General features: G+C 38.6%; 1 protein-coding gene across 1 annotated transcript in view; it reads right to left on the bottom strand.

The window, feature by feature from the left end:
- LOC124161148 overlaps window positions 1–15,763 on the bottom strand; it is a 209,799-nt gene that overhangs the window by 45,943 nt on the left and 148,093 nt on the right. Inside the window, exons 4-6 of the mRNA XM_046537383.1 lie at window positions 3,815–4,084; window positions 2,637–2,978; window positions 162–383 (exon numbers count right to left, since the gene is read on the bottom strand). Coding sequence (XP_046393339.1) covers window positions 162–383; window positions 2,637–2,978; window positions 3,815–4,084 — 834 coding nt within the window. The remainder of the gene's footprint in view (window positions 1–161; window positions 384–2,636; window positions 2,979–3,814; window positions 4,085–15,763) is intronic.

Below are 15,763 nucleotides of genomic sequence, written 5' to 3'. Positions count from 1 at the left end.
GGGGTCGATATGAAACATTTCCGTTTTGCTTCGCTTGCCATCCCTGCTTTTAAGTTTACTCTCGTATTCCAATTGTTAGTAATTGATAGTGCTAACTTTAAGACGTGCGAGGTCTTAATTATGGTTAATTACATAATTTACGACATAATTACAGTAATTACCTGTATGTGGAAGAGCGTGTCCGGCCAGAGTGACAGTGTTACGGACGTGGATTGGGTGAATAGGTTCCCCTTCCACCCTCCGCCGTCAACCTCCCACGTGACCAGGTACACCCAACCCCGCGCCTCCCATGACACCTCCGCGATCACCAGAACCCTCTGGTGTATGAGCGACACCTCCCGTAGCACCCACGGGGAGCCAGGCGCCGACCGCCTCACCGCCAACTGAAACGAGAGCGATAGATATAATAAAGAAGGGTGAACTTTAAACACAGGGAAAATTAGATCTAAGGTTTGCGCGGCGTTTCTCCATCTGAGTCTCAGCTTTCGGGCGTTCCCCCGCGTTGAGTTGTGCATAGGTGACGATAGTGTCTCGAGCCATCCTGCTGGCATCTTCAGATCAGACGTAACGATGCATTAATTTGGCCGTCTTAAGGCCTGGTTACACGATACATTAACACGCACGGGTTAATGTCTAAATGTGTGAACATGAGAATGACCGCCAAAATGCACCTTGTAATCGCTAAAATTGTGCGAATGATGCACAGAAAATAGAACCTGTTCTAATTTGGTCCATGCATTCGTACATGTTCCATTCCGGTCCACAAAATCATTCACGCAAACGTAAATTACCTTGTACGTGTTAATGTACCGTGTAACCAGGCCTTTATATTGGTACGAAGGGGATTGGAGGTCGATTCTTATTGGTTGTTTCTCAGGTGGGCTCTGATTTGTCATTGATTTTGAAGACCCTTTTCCATGTGTTGGCTAATGTGTAGCCGTCTTCTCTGTTGCAGTTCTCAGGATGCTTAGATATCTTTATAGCTTCTCGAATTAGCCTACGATAGTAACGGCTTTCATTACACAGGACTTTAGGCTTATCGAAATCCACAATGTGGCCAGGTTCGGACCACACATGCTCCGAGGCGGCGGAAAGGCTAACTACTTCTTCTCCGTGGCACGGCAGATGGCACGGCCAGCAGAATGGCTGGAGAAACTGCCGTCACCTATGGACAACTCATCGCGGAGAAACGCCCGGAAGCCGAGACTCATACGCAGGGAAAGTGATTTTTGACCTTCGCGAATCATTGCATTAAAATTATTTTTAATGCTGCGAAATTTGCGGGAAGTGATAGCGAACTAGCAGAGTTTATTTTTGGTTGCCTCATGTCGGGAAAAAACGTAACAACAATTGTAATGACCCCAAACCATTATTCTCTGAAAACATGAAACATAAGTAAATGAGCCAAGTAAACGTGAAAATTAGCCCTCGAGCGGGCGCGCTGGCGTATGAAGTACGCCAATCTTCGAAAACCACGGATTTCAACATCGTACGTTAATTGTGGTCTAGAATGGCCTCGTGTATTCTTACATTGAACTTTGACTCTCCATAGTGCGAGTTTTCAAAGCTCCAAGTATTGTAGCTAATTTATTTTTAGATCGGCCAGAGGAACCGACACCGATGGCGTACAAAGTACGTCGCGTGGCCGGCCATGTACCTCGTGATATCATTTTCTTGAATGGCATTGTGTATTCTTACAATGTCATTTTGACTGTCTATAGCGTGAGATTTTAAAGCGCAAATTATTGTAGCATTTTTTTTAGATCGGCAAGAGGAACCCGACAGCCGTGGTGTATAAATTACCCCGCGCGACTGGCCGCGTACCACCTGTGTACCTTTACATCTGTATCAACTATATATGTGCAAGCTTGAACTAATTTCTACCAATAAAGATACATTTTAACAAAAATCGAGTGTTATCACATAAATGCATGTATCGTGGATAAAGTACGCCACGCGCCCGGTCGTGTAAAAATATGAGGCGCGCCCGCTCGAGGGTTAGGGAAAGTAGATGGGAATAATGGAATCAGAAGACCTCGAATCAAATCTCTGGAACAGGTAAAGAAGGATGTGAAAGAGAGGAAATACGTAGATAATTTTAGAGTTTTCATGGATGCAACGAAAGGGACTAGCCCTTGGAATGAATTGGAAAGGGGTACCCAATCAGCGAGTGGTGAGAGGACAAAGTGATTCGCTTAGTACACCACGTGAGCCAACATTATCAGGTATAAGGACCGTTATACATGGTGCACATAATTGCGCAACTTGACGTACCGTACCGCAATCAAAATTGTACAAAATTGTTTCAAAATTGTCGTCGGTGAACTGCTAGAACACATGCGAGAATGCATGGATGCGAGACAGAAAAATAGCCGCTGAAGGCTGTTTTACTCGGGACACGGAAAAGCGCAGCTTAGAACTGCATTAATTTCTCTTTATGGCTTGGAGTTGCGCAATGCACGAATTAAATTAGAACTGGGGCTATTTTGCTATTTCACGTCCACGCATTCTCGCATTTGTTCTAGCAATTCAATGGTTTACATGGCGCAATTATGATTGTGCCTTCGTGCATACGTCAGATTGCACCTTTGCGCGCCGCGCGTAAAATAGCCTAAATACTTATATATAATGCTTACCTGCGAGGCTGCTTCCTCGGCCGAAGCAGTTGGGAACAGAAGTGCGAGTTGCGCGCTGTCCAGGGGCGAGTCCACATCGTCCCGAATGACCAGGGGCCACCGACCGGCCCTCGCGTCCCTCTCGCCGTCGCCGCCCCCCTTGGTGGCCGCCTCTGCTTCTTCTTCTGAGCCAGGGGGGACCGGCGAGGGCCCGACAGTGGACGTCGGAATCGGGCTCTCGTCGTCATCGGTGGAAGGGCTGTAGACGGTCACCAGACCCTCGGGGTCCACCACGAGTACTCGGATGCCGAGGCCGCCGACGGAAGAAGTAGAGTCCGCTAGACGAGCCTCCAGGTCCACCGTCTATTAGTTGGGGAGAAGAAGAATTCAGATCAGAATAAAGGCTGGGTATCGGAAGCCACGTATTTCAATTTCATTCTATGAATTTGCCCATGCAATAAAATTAACAATAATAAGAAATGCTTTTCTTTTACCCTTAATTCTACCGTTTCAGCTCGTTATCATCGATCTTAGATTGTAATAATAAATGAATTAAATCTGAAAAGCTCATTTGAGAAAAATACGATGCTTCTCTCAGCCACAGAAGTTGTAAGGAAGGTGGCGTCCGTGGAAAGGAAACATGGAAGAAATTTAAAAGACTCCCGAGATAAATTTGAAAATCGAACATCCCAGGTTAAGGAATGCAGAAATCAGGAGGATATTGCCGTAGCCAACTGACAATGGAGTTTTCCATTTTTGTGGCTATCGTTATTATTTAAAAAATATGCGATATTTTACTAGCATATATTTCCCCTAAAGGCAAAACTCCTCGTCCGGTCCTTTATTTATTTATATATTCCCACACCAACAATTTCCCTTTTACATCAGGATTTTCGGCAAATTTAACAATTACACGTTCAGGAACAGCCATGCCCTGGATAGGGGCAACCTACTCAGGCGAGACTCGAACCGGTGATCTCATAGTTGACAGGCGAGGACTTTACCCCGCCGCCACCGAGGCCGGTTAATAATAAAAACTATTATTATTATTATAAATATAATAATATTTACTATTATTATGTGTATAAATTAAAAGTAAATCAAGGCAAGGGATCCAAAACATAATTACGACAATTTCGGCACTCCTACTGCCTGTAGCCAATTTACTGGCATCTGACGATGACGCATTAGGCACTGACCTGCGTGACCTGTGTCCAGAAGAGGGCGCCGGCTTCCTTTGTCATGACGACGTAGACAACGCTGCCGGCACTTTGGGAGCGGGAATATGGCGGCCAGCGCACGAGAACGCCGCGACGGGCCGGAAACTGCACCACTTCCACCACGCGGTGCCCCAGGGTCTGCACCACGGGCTCCACGTTCTGTCTTGCCGCTGCGTCACCCTCTGCGCTATCCCCTGGCCCACGCTCCTGCTCCCTGTGGAACTTGCATGCCTGCTGGCAACCAGGAAACTAGGAGATGAATAGAAAAAGAGAATAACTACATTAGTTTTTTCCTGGGAGACGAAATAATGATAATAAGATGTCTTTATTTGGGCGAGGTTGAGACTAATAAGTCCTCTCTTCCACCTAACCCCTCGATAGCGTCAATGCAATCATTAAAAAAATGGCAAATAAAAGTTTACAATACAAAAATTATACAATATATACTATTGGTGAAATGTCAAACAAGATACACAAGTATACGTGGAAATTTTGCGCAAAAACAGATTTCTGTTTGTGGTAAAAAAAAACATGAGAATAAGGGAGTAGTATCCTCCAGCGAAAAAACCCACAGCAGGAAAACGCCCACACATGAAGGGGGTCGTGAGAAACCCGCGAAACCCTACTGAGTGAAAAACTAATGTCAAATGGATATCATTTTCATAGAAATGTCATTACACGTAACATTCTGTCTTTACTCTATAAATATCGGCTAGCAATGAATACGAGGCCACTATTGACATGTCAATTTGAAAATTTCAGAAGTAAATTCGAACATTTCTTTGGAAAAATGCGGCAATGCTTGCGTGATTTATGACAAAACATTGCGGTACTTAATTATATAATTTTCAGCCGGATTTGGATACAAGTTAAGATGATGCCAGGTCTATGATGCATTCCAGTGTAGGACTGCCTAATATCAGCAATTATAGGTGAAGAATAAGTCAGAACTACTCCAGCTGGTTGTAGCGTACTGTGTACACCTGCTCAACCTGTTAGATCTAAACAATCTTCGGAATACAAAGGGATCTCTATGGATCTCCTAAACGTGAGTGGTGATGGACGTCAGCAGAAAAAAATAATCCCTTCGGTATAGTTCTGGGTTTTTCTACCGGAAACAGATGGCTATGCAAGCATCTCTGATAGGAACTAGCACCGTTTTCTTCACGTAATGGCTTTCCGGAGGAGTTTTTTTGGCAGTAACTCCTGCATTTGCATACGCGAAGCATAAAAAGTATTTATGGCGCCCCCAAGCAACGGAGGAAAATTAATACCATACGTTGGATCTACATGAAAATTCAACGAGATTCCTTTGTATTAGCATCGTAATATCCGGTGAATTCTTTATTTACTCTAAAGCAATGCTATATCCTCACCTAATTTGCCAAGGGCTTCGTTCTCATTTGCCATTACGCGGAAAGTATTAAATAATAAAGGAATAGAATACACTATTACCATAGAGTGTAGAATATACTTACTCTGTGCTATTACATATCAAGGCGGAAAATTTCAACCCTCCCGAGAGTACAGCAAAGAATAAGAATTCCGCAGCTCAATTTAAATGATACAATGTTACATTGGTCTCATCCCTGTTCTTGACGTGTGATAAAAATATAGGACGACTTTCATTTTGGCATAATGACGTGCAATTTTCTACAAAAATAATTTGAAATCCGGTCCAAACTTACATGCTAATACATCATCCATAAGGGATGATGTAGTCGTAAATAAATTCTATATTTTCATTGGATAGTTTCAACTCGTTTCAACAATGAAAACTTCATTTATATATCGCTTGAATTCTTGGATTTTATATGAGGGGCTGACAAGCCAAGGGGTACAAGTGATTTTTCTTCTAATCAAAGTTTGGAACAGAAATTAATAGAATTTATATACAAAAACTTTAGAGATTAGAGTGAGTTAGGTTTAGAGATACGATGAGTCTCTGTTCTGTGTTGACATCGAAAGGAAAATCAAATGAACTACTAAATATCTAGTTCATCTCGTTTGTTTTCTGTATCTTATTTATGTACCTTACTCGGTTTATAAAAAAATATCACTTGTGCTCCTTGGCTCCTTACCCCTTCATATAAACTTCAACCTGCCAACGCCCATATCCATGGCTAAGTTCTAACAACACGTATCTCAAAATTTGGCCGGTCTGAGTTTATACTGCTAAAACTGTTAATAAAAAATAAAATTCAAACAAAAAAACAACTCTTTGTTTTGTCAAATGTATGCTTCCATTACAGTTTTATGTACTTTTGGTTTTTGATTTCAATTAAAATTATATACAATTAAAATAATAATTCGTTTTTTTTAATTGCACATAATTATATTATTATACATTAATGACATATCATAATATTATATGATAGTAATAATATTGTATTAATATTATAATTATATATTAATAATGTATCTTCTGAAACATTGCTATTTTTGAGATACGTGTTGTTAGAACTTAGCCATCGATATTCTTTGTACGTGCAGGGATACTCTAATGAATATTCTCTCTAGACTCGAACGGGTACAGATACGCTCCTCTTTAGTTGTAACTATACTACAATCTGGTACAACGGGCTGAGGTCAAGAAAAGCATTTCTACAACTTGCCTTGTTATTTGGCGGCGTTGTTCGTCCAATCAGAGGAAAGCGGTCATTTCGCCTCCTCCGTTGACGTGACTGGCGTGGTCGCACGGGGGAAATAAATTTACTTTCGCCGTTTGCGGGAACAAAGAAAACCTTTCGAGCTCATGCGATTCGGTTCACCTGGCGCTAAGGCAGACACTCAAAGGAAGGGCTAGACCTCAAGAGATCGATTCTTGCGTCGTAAAACCTATCCCTTACGATGTCCCGATCAATGCTGACTGGGATGCGTCTGCTAGGAGTGGCTAAGGAGTACAAGACAACTCAAGCGACCGACCACGAGAGAGAATTTCAAAATTGCACATATTATACTAAAGTGCATCATTCGCTATTACCAATTATGCCATACGTTGGATCTACATGAAAATTCAACGAGATTCCTTTGTATTAGCATCGTAATATCCGTTGAATTCTTTATTTACTCTAATGCGATGCTATATCCTCACCTAATTTGCCAAGGGCTTCGTTCTCATTTGCCAATACGCGGAAAATGTTAAATAATAAAGGAATAGAATACACTATTACATATAATTGCGGAAAATTTCAACCCTATTTTCATAAAAATTATGGACGATTTTACTGCCTTCAATATTTTCATTAAAAATGAAACGTTATTATCCAAACGTTATTATCACTAAAACGAGCATTTATTTGCGTTTGCTTCGCTTTTGTTTTTATTGTATTATTACATTATATTGAAGCAAAATTATGCAAAACAGCCACAAATAAATGCAAATTATTAGCTTGCCTTTCACTTGGGATTCTGGAAGCAAATATTTACTAACTGCGGCACTTAATTTATTAGAGCCCTGTGTCAAAAAAATCTGTTCTTTTCAAGGCATGACTGGAATGAAAATAGCCATTTTTCGCCTTCATTTTCGTAGTCAGATTATCATTCCGCCATGCATACACTAATCGTTAAAAAACAGTGTAAGAGTGAATTAACCCTTTATAACCCAATGTTGCTTTTAAGCAACATCAAAAATGTTTAAACTTTCAGCTCTATTTAGGAGATATCTAAACTAAATATTATTTTGTAGAGTTTATTTTAATGAGTTCAGCATTCTTTCGGGCTGCATCCGCGTCCGTTGTCGAAGAACCACAACAGTTTCCCTAGCTCTCCTGCCATCGTCCTCAGGTGAAGGATGTAGTGAAGCTTTTAGTCCTCTCTTATATAGTCAATTTTTGGCGCCAATTCGGTGGATTTCTTTCGACCAATCAGGGAACGTCCTCGTATTTCCGTGGAAAAGGTATATTCGACGCAAATACGAGGACGTTCCCTGATTGGTCGAAAGAAATCCACCGAATTGGTGCCAAAAATTGACTATATATAAATTGACTATATTGGCGCCAATTCGGCCAGAGCTGGCGAAACTGTTGTGGTTCTTCGACAACGGACGCGGATGCAGCCCGAAAGAATGCTGAACTCAAGTAATCACCGCGGCAACCTGCGTACGAACAGTATATTTTAATGACGGAATATTTAACTGCCAGGATAATTATCATTGAGTGTAAAATTTTTATGTTTTCAGAATGAAAAATCTTGAAATTTGATTTCTCCCAGATACAGCTCTGGGTTAGGAAGGGTTAAATACGTGCTTTAGTGCATATTATGCCACTATGATAGTGACACCATCATGTGATAGCGGTAAGCGTTTATTTCAATGTATGCATTCATTTGTAAATTGTTTAGCTCATAGATTTCTGTTAATCCAATTTCATATTTATGCCGGAGAAAAACAAATCGTTATCATATTTGTATTTGACCTAATGATCTTAATTTCTTGAAATTTAGGCCAGATAGTGCAAAAGTGATTTGTCTACGTTTCGGTTTATTTTAAAACCATCCTCAGGGCTTTAAATGAAAAATTGGTTGTGCAATATTGATACATAAATAAAAAGTTACAAACAATATTTTTTTACAATAATACAATCCAAAAAATAAAAAAAGAGAAGACACAAGAATTTTGACATAAAGCCCTGAGGATGGTTTAAAATAATCCTAAAAACGTAAGCAAATCATTTTTGCATTATTCGGCCTAAACTCCAAGAACTTAAGATCATTATATAACAGAGGTCAAGACAAGCAGAAAAAAATACATTCGTACTGACTGTTGACATGCATTGAACCTTAAAGGATCTCCTCCGCTGAGGGTTGGTAGTTTTTCAAACTACGAGAATGTGATAGAAAATACCAAAACCAGATTATTTTGGACATCTTCCCCCTGATTTAAGGTGACAGACTTTCATCCTTAGCGGAGTCACAAAAGTTTCCTTTTCGGATGAACACTCTTTCAAGGCACAGGAAAATTAAAACTTCGCCAACCGGGTTTCCGTGCTAAGGCATCATCTCCAGGTGAACGACTCAATCTATAACTACTCCTTTTGTGCCCAAAACTGGTGAGGAGGTAAGGAAAAGGATAGAAATCGACCAAAATTGGTGGAGTTTGTGAATCATAACTTAATAACAGCCGTGAGAATGGTAGAATCTATGTGACACAAGCAATCTTAGATCAGGAAAATAAACTCAGTTAATATTTCCATAAACTTTTTGACATCCCTGCATTATCCCCTCAGGTGACTTCACAAAATTTAACTTTTTCTCTAGACGCTAACGATACCGAAACCGCACGTCAATTTTTTTCCTGAATGGAAGTTGTTCCCTTCATTTTACCTTGGTGAGAAGCTCGTAAATATATTTTTGACCAGCAGATACGTGGGTGTTGAGTTTACAATTTTTAAAAGGATCCTAAAAGTTATCGTCATCTAGAAAACATAAATCCTAGCTAAAAGGGTGATTAATTCTCAGAACTTTCAATTGCCACTAATGGAATGGAAGTGAATAAGTTCGCAGAAAAAATGTATGGTTCACCAATGTTTAGTGATGAAAGAACAGGCTACGTGAATTTTACTAAAAATGTGTCTATTCACGAATGGTCTTCAAGGATATTTCTCCACCTCCAGTTCAGGTTAAAAATGAATTTTTGGAGCATTGACTGTACATAAACATATAAGTTCAATTCGTATACTTTTTCCTTTCTATCATTAATATGTCTCCTGAAAATACAGGGTGTTTTTTATTAAAAGCATTGTGAAAATAATGGAATATCAGCATCACATTTGCAAGCTTTGACGGAAGTCATTATATATCCCTATTTTTTTCGGGAATGGTGCTTAAATTTTCCCCTCATCATAGCTACCAGTTTTCCATAAACACTCGTCAAAAGTAAGAGAGAGCCCAAAATCACACTCATTTTTCACTGAACTGCAACTATTTCGCTTCTGGCAGTTTACCTGAGGATATTTCATAGAATTTTCTGGAGAAATGTTAATTTTACCCTAAAAAAATGCTGTTAATTTTAACATTATCAATGGAAAAGTTATCTATATGTTATTTAATCATTTTAGCAGTATGTTTAACTACATATTTCATAGCAAGCAAAAGTTTATGGAGATTCTTACTTCATGTGAGCCAAGAAAATAGCACGCGTAAAATGGAGGCTCATAATTTGGTCCATGACGGATGGCTCTGCAAAATTTTACAGATTAAAATATTGCGCCAGGGTATATTTGCCTTTTTACAATGTAAAAATTTAATTATTTTGTTTTATAATTATTATTATATTATTTTGCACATGTGGTGGATTTTATTGAAATTAGTTAATATATGAAACAATGCCATGTTTCCAATTAATTTATTTGAGCACGACGCATTTCGTTGTAGCAATAAAATTCTTAAATATGCGTTGTTATCACTTCGAAAGTTTACGGATGAAGGGGCATTGGAGTATGCTGTTGTAACAACGAAACACATCGCACACAAAATAATTCAAGCGAGATATATCAGTATTTCATTTATCTTGCTTAATTATAATGCTTTATATCAGGCGCAAAATACAGTTAGGTAACACCATCTTGCGACACGGAAGAGAAAACGTCATTTTGCTGCATATTCTATGAGAGATACGAAATTCTTGGTAGTGATAGTGCGCTATTTTCCATTAAAATACATTGACTTTAATTTAATATAATTAAGCCTAAATTGATATTCCATTTCACAACATGACGTCTATAAAGCTGCCGAATCCTTGTTCGTACGCTAAGTATCCCTGCAAAGGCTGTTACATCGGTGGGGTTCTTAAGAGACACTTCTATCGCATGACATGACCTTAATTAGCCATCTGTTAGATCAACCGGTTGTTGTATCTCCCGGTACTACAGCCTCTCGGTGACCGAAATGCTATTGCGTGCTTCCATGGGAAACAGCCTCCACGAGGCTGAGTACCCGTAGGTCGACAAGCCTTTTGTGTGGGAGTTAGCTCGCGACTAATCAGTTGCGAATATAGCCAAGGGCGCACTCAACACGAAAGAGGCCAAATTTTGCCTAGTCGTCCCAAAAGCTCGTGGGTACCTACGCAAATTAGAAGTACCGCAAGACAAAGGGCAGCTTACACTTGTCAGAATGGGGAAACTGCTCTTAAAGTAGTGATGAGGTCCATGCTGGCGGCATTAACGTTGTATGTGCACATAATGGTGCCTTGTAGGGGACCTTAAGGGTTTTTGGTTGAGGGAGTGACCTTTAGCCGACATGCAGTAGACTGTATTGTTTTACAAAGCACGATGCAAACGCAAGTTCAATCCAACAGCAAGCTTGTACTTCCAGTATACATGTACTCGCTACAAAGGATTTTGGCATGGAGAAATCTATTTGCTAATGAGCAATATGAAAAACTGCTTTTGGTAAACAGTGAATATTCGTACGACCAGGCTAGGCTTTTATTAATTCAAAGGTCGATTATAGCCACTTATGAAGTCGTCCTAGCGAAAACAACATTACTTTATATTTATCGATGGTGCTTTCTATCATAAATGGCCCGTTGATATTTAAAGTCATTCAAATTTACGACAACTTTATTATTTTCAGCCTCCTTTCTTAGCTTTTCGCGTTCATGTTTTGTGTTTAAGCCTTATTTAGCTAGCAAAATACTTCATTTATCTTTGAAAATATTCCTCTTCGGGTTGAACTTGTATTTTTTGCACCCTCGGAATTTTAACCCTAAATAACTGGTGACATTATTCTACTGCTGTAATTACGAGGCAACGAAATGACTCATTTTCAATTCCGCCAGCGCCGTTACCCACAATCACTTATTAAGCTATGGCAACATGTTGAAATAATTTATTTTCTACCACGCCTACTTTTTTCTGTATAACGGCTTTAGAAATATTTTCCGTTGAACTAAAGGCTTTCCAATGTAGCGTATAAAGATTAAATTACTGCTAATATCTAACTCTAGTCTTCAATATGGCCCCTCTGTCATCATTTACCTACATTTACTGGATACTAGAATCGGTGTATTTTGAATTTACCCTTTTTATAAAAAACATCCTTAAAATATTCGCATACAATTCGCTATTTTTCACCCAAGCAAAACATGGATTTCTGTGTAATTTTACGATACACATATTATTAAACCAGGAAGCTTCACGAAATAAAGGAAACGGTGTATTTTGGATTCCATTTTTCCAAAATCCCAGAATATCGTATTTTTAATCTGAGCAAAATATGGAATGTTGCGTAATTTTACTTCCGCCCTGTTATCCGTGAATAGTGGCACTGGAAACAGTAGCAGCAAGTAACAATGAACGGGTACATACTTATTTTTTTTACCAAACTCTTCCGGCTTCATTGAAAAAATGGGAGGATATTTTCATTTCAATAGGTTGGTTGTCGATGAAATAGTGACGAGGGAGGTAGATGTTGCTGTGGCGCGAATAACTGCCGAACACCTTTTTTTTTACCGATCTGCTCCGCTTGCATAAAAAAAATGAGAGAGGGGAAAACAAAAACTTTCGACGTGTGATCAAGCCACTGGCTCGCATGCCTCGCGTGGCTTACCATTACATCTGTAAAAAAATGTGGATACGAAAGGACTGAATGGCCGCACCGTTTCTTTTATTTTGTGGATTCGCTGTTGAAACCTTTGATACGGGGAGGGAAATCGCCAGAGCTGGACTCGTAAGCGGTACATTTCGTACGTACGTACGATTTTTTCCGAAGCCACAATTGGTGCAAAGCCGTGCGTAATACTATGCGTTTAATTTCAAGTATACTCTTCGAACTAGGAAGATAGAACCTATGCAGTTTTTTAATGTGTGGTACAAAGTCGATTCCGTATTCTTGTCGATAAATTATGGATGGAGACGTTAGTATTTGAAAATATTAGTCGCAATAACACGCTGGTCACTTAAGATGAATACTCGTTACGGTATCTATTCACATTGTCAGTCTTAGATCTATTCTTAGCGATGGACTACTAACTCCGTACCGTAAAATAATTTTGTAATTTTTCTTGTTAAGAGTTTATTTTACCTTGGAGCTACGCTTTATTATCCATATCAATGGCATAAACGAGGATTAGGTACTTGAAAAGCACTCTTCACAATACCGTAATGAAAAAAATCCATAAGACATGTACGTAAGTGTAAGTTTTATATCAAGTTATTGATGCTTCATGCGCTCTTTAAAGATACACCATGAAAACAATTCGGTAGCAAAGATAAAATCCAAATTTTTAACTAATATCTGTATCTGAAACTGATATTGTGGAGATATTATTGCTCGTCTGTAACCAAACCTTGCTGATGTTCGGAAAAGGTCCCATCAGGGTATAATTGGTTTATATTAATTAACATAATATTTAATTATGCTCACGTCTGATCTCTTTTCCATCAAGGCCACAAATTTATTGTGTTCTTAACTTACATTATTTTTGTTTCTGCCTTCCATGATTTAAGGCTAGATATATTATCAAGAGAGATTTAAGCCATATAATTATTCTGGTTTCATTTGATGGTTGAAGTCACAACGGCTACTAGCATTCCTAGCCTTAAATATATCCATGAAGAGGGGGAATCAAAGCTGTCAAGTCTGTTGTTAGATAATTTTCAATTTACATCAAGTTCTGCGAAATACATCCTCATTAATGCTGTTAAAATGAGTTCCTCGTAGAATTATACATATATGTATCATTTCTGTGAATAAAAAATTATTTTAAAAAGCTGCTAATTTAATCTGGTGATGTTGGGATCGCACCAACGACTTAATCCCTATGCTACATATCACGAAGAACTACAGATTGGTAGCAATGACGAAAAAATTTTAAATGCCAAAAAAGTTTATTCAGGATTTGTAAACGGTACTACGAATTATCCTGCCTCTTTAGTTAGGTAATGCTGGAGCCAAGGACTCATATGAGTAAAAAAATATGATTGGAAAGACTTTAGCGGGGTTAAGTTCAGAGCAGGGGAGTATTCTGTCCATATCTGATTTCTGTACCACTCCTCCAGCTTTCCATTCACCCATTCTGCCATTCCTCTTATACGCCGATTATTCTTCATGCACCTCCACGACGAAGCCCACTTCACTAATTTCTTCCATTCTGAATTTTTCAAATGATTTTATTTTGCCCTTCCATCATCCAAGCTAAAATAGTTAACATGATAAATTTTTGAAGTCACAATACCTATTTAAAGTGCTGGCCAGAGAACTATTCTATTATGCTATAATGCGAATATAGTAAAACCATAACCGTGTTGTGGCTTCCCTGGGAATGCCAGAAGGGCTGAAAATAAAGCTGGATGAGTGGTAGAGATAGCAGGCGCAAAAAGAAACAAGGAAATTAGGAAGTTGATTAATTACTTTCATTTCAACTCCATGAATTTTTTATTTCCAGATTTCCTTTCTCGATGGTACAATGAGGACTGAGTTCGGGGTATTTTAACTTCCATAAAAAAATTTAAGTCTTTCTCAAAGTTTCTTCTGATACTCTCATTAGGATTATTTCGTTCATTCGAGATAGCATTCCTTATCTTCACGAATAGTTCTCTGGCAAGCCATTTAAATAGATATAGTAATCGCATTTTATATGCTGTACTTGTTCCAAGTTAATTTTTCATTCACTGCAGACCCTATGGTCGAAATCAAGGTAGTTCAATTTGTATTGACGTATAAACTATCTAAATGTAATGGAAAAATATTCTCAAACGATTTTACTTGTATATAGGTGATTCTGATCTCGCATGAAGCACGTGTTTCTCCGTATACCAGCTAAGAATTCAGCACGACAGCAAAATTGCAGAAAGTGTAAAATTCCAGCAACAGTTTATTACAATTTGTGTTAAAATTGCGAGACTGAAGAGCTGTAGTTTTCCGACACTAAGGCCAAGGTCCCTTGAGGGTAAAAGATTGGTAGCAACGATGCATTGAGGTATAAAATATCTAAACATAATGGAAAATATTTTCAAAAGATTTCACAATTATTTTGGAAATATTTTTGATCCTGTAAGGGTAAAATATGGATAGCAACGGCTTAAAATATCTAAACATAATGGAAAATATTTTAAATTGCTTTCACAAACAAGCTGGTGATCTTCATTTCATATCAAATATTAATTTCTCCATGCCCAGCCGAAACAATACGGCACGAAAGCAAGATCATGGAAAACGAAAAATTCCAGAAACAGTTAATTACAATCTATGTTGAAAATTGCGAGAGAGAAGAAATGTATTTTGCGATGCTTAGGCCAAGGTCCCGTAAAGGTGAATGATGAATAGCAATGGAATATTGACGCATAAATATCCAAACACAATGGAAAATGTTTTCAAATGATTTATCGCGTATTTTACAGCTCTCAAGCATGTATTTCTCTTCGCTACCTAAAAATACGGCGGTACGAAAGCAAGATCACAAAAGTGTAAAATTGTAACAAAAGTTAATTACGGTCTGCATTAAAAATTGCGAGAAAGAATAAACGTAGTTTTCTGAAACTATTATCAAGGTCCAGTAGGAGTAAAAGATGGTAGCAACGTCGTTTTGACGAATGAAATATCTTCAAAAGCTTTCACTTGTATTTTGGTGATGTTCATCTCTTATCAATCCTGTACCTTCATAAACCACCAAAAAATTCAGAACGAAATGAAAACCATAGAAAATATTTTTTTATCATTGCTAGAGAGAACAATCGTAGTTTTTCGATGCTCAGACCAAGGTTTCGTAAGGGTAAAAGACGCATTTCAAGATGCAAAAGATTCATGGTTTTTACCATTGCTAGATAGAATAGCTCGGGCAAAGAGGGCTGTCTTCAAAAAGAAGAATCTTCTTACAGCTGAGAATACAAGCATAGAAGGAAACAATTCATCACATGCCACATCTGGCGTATGTTTCTCTACGGAAGCGAGGCTTGGGCGTTAGCAGCAGCAGAGAAGTCAAGAGTGGAA

This window comes from Ischnura elegans, chromosome 6 (assembly GCF_921293095.1).
Source record: "Ischnura elegans chromosome 6, ioIscEleg1.1, whole genome shotgun sequence".
Taxonomy (NCBI): Eukaryota; Metazoa; Arthropoda; class Insecta; order Odonata; family Coenagrionidae; genus Ischnura; species Ischnura elegans.
The sequence above is the reverse complement of the archived record's forward strand: the minus strand, read 5'-3'. Positions and strand labels throughout refer to the sequence as shown.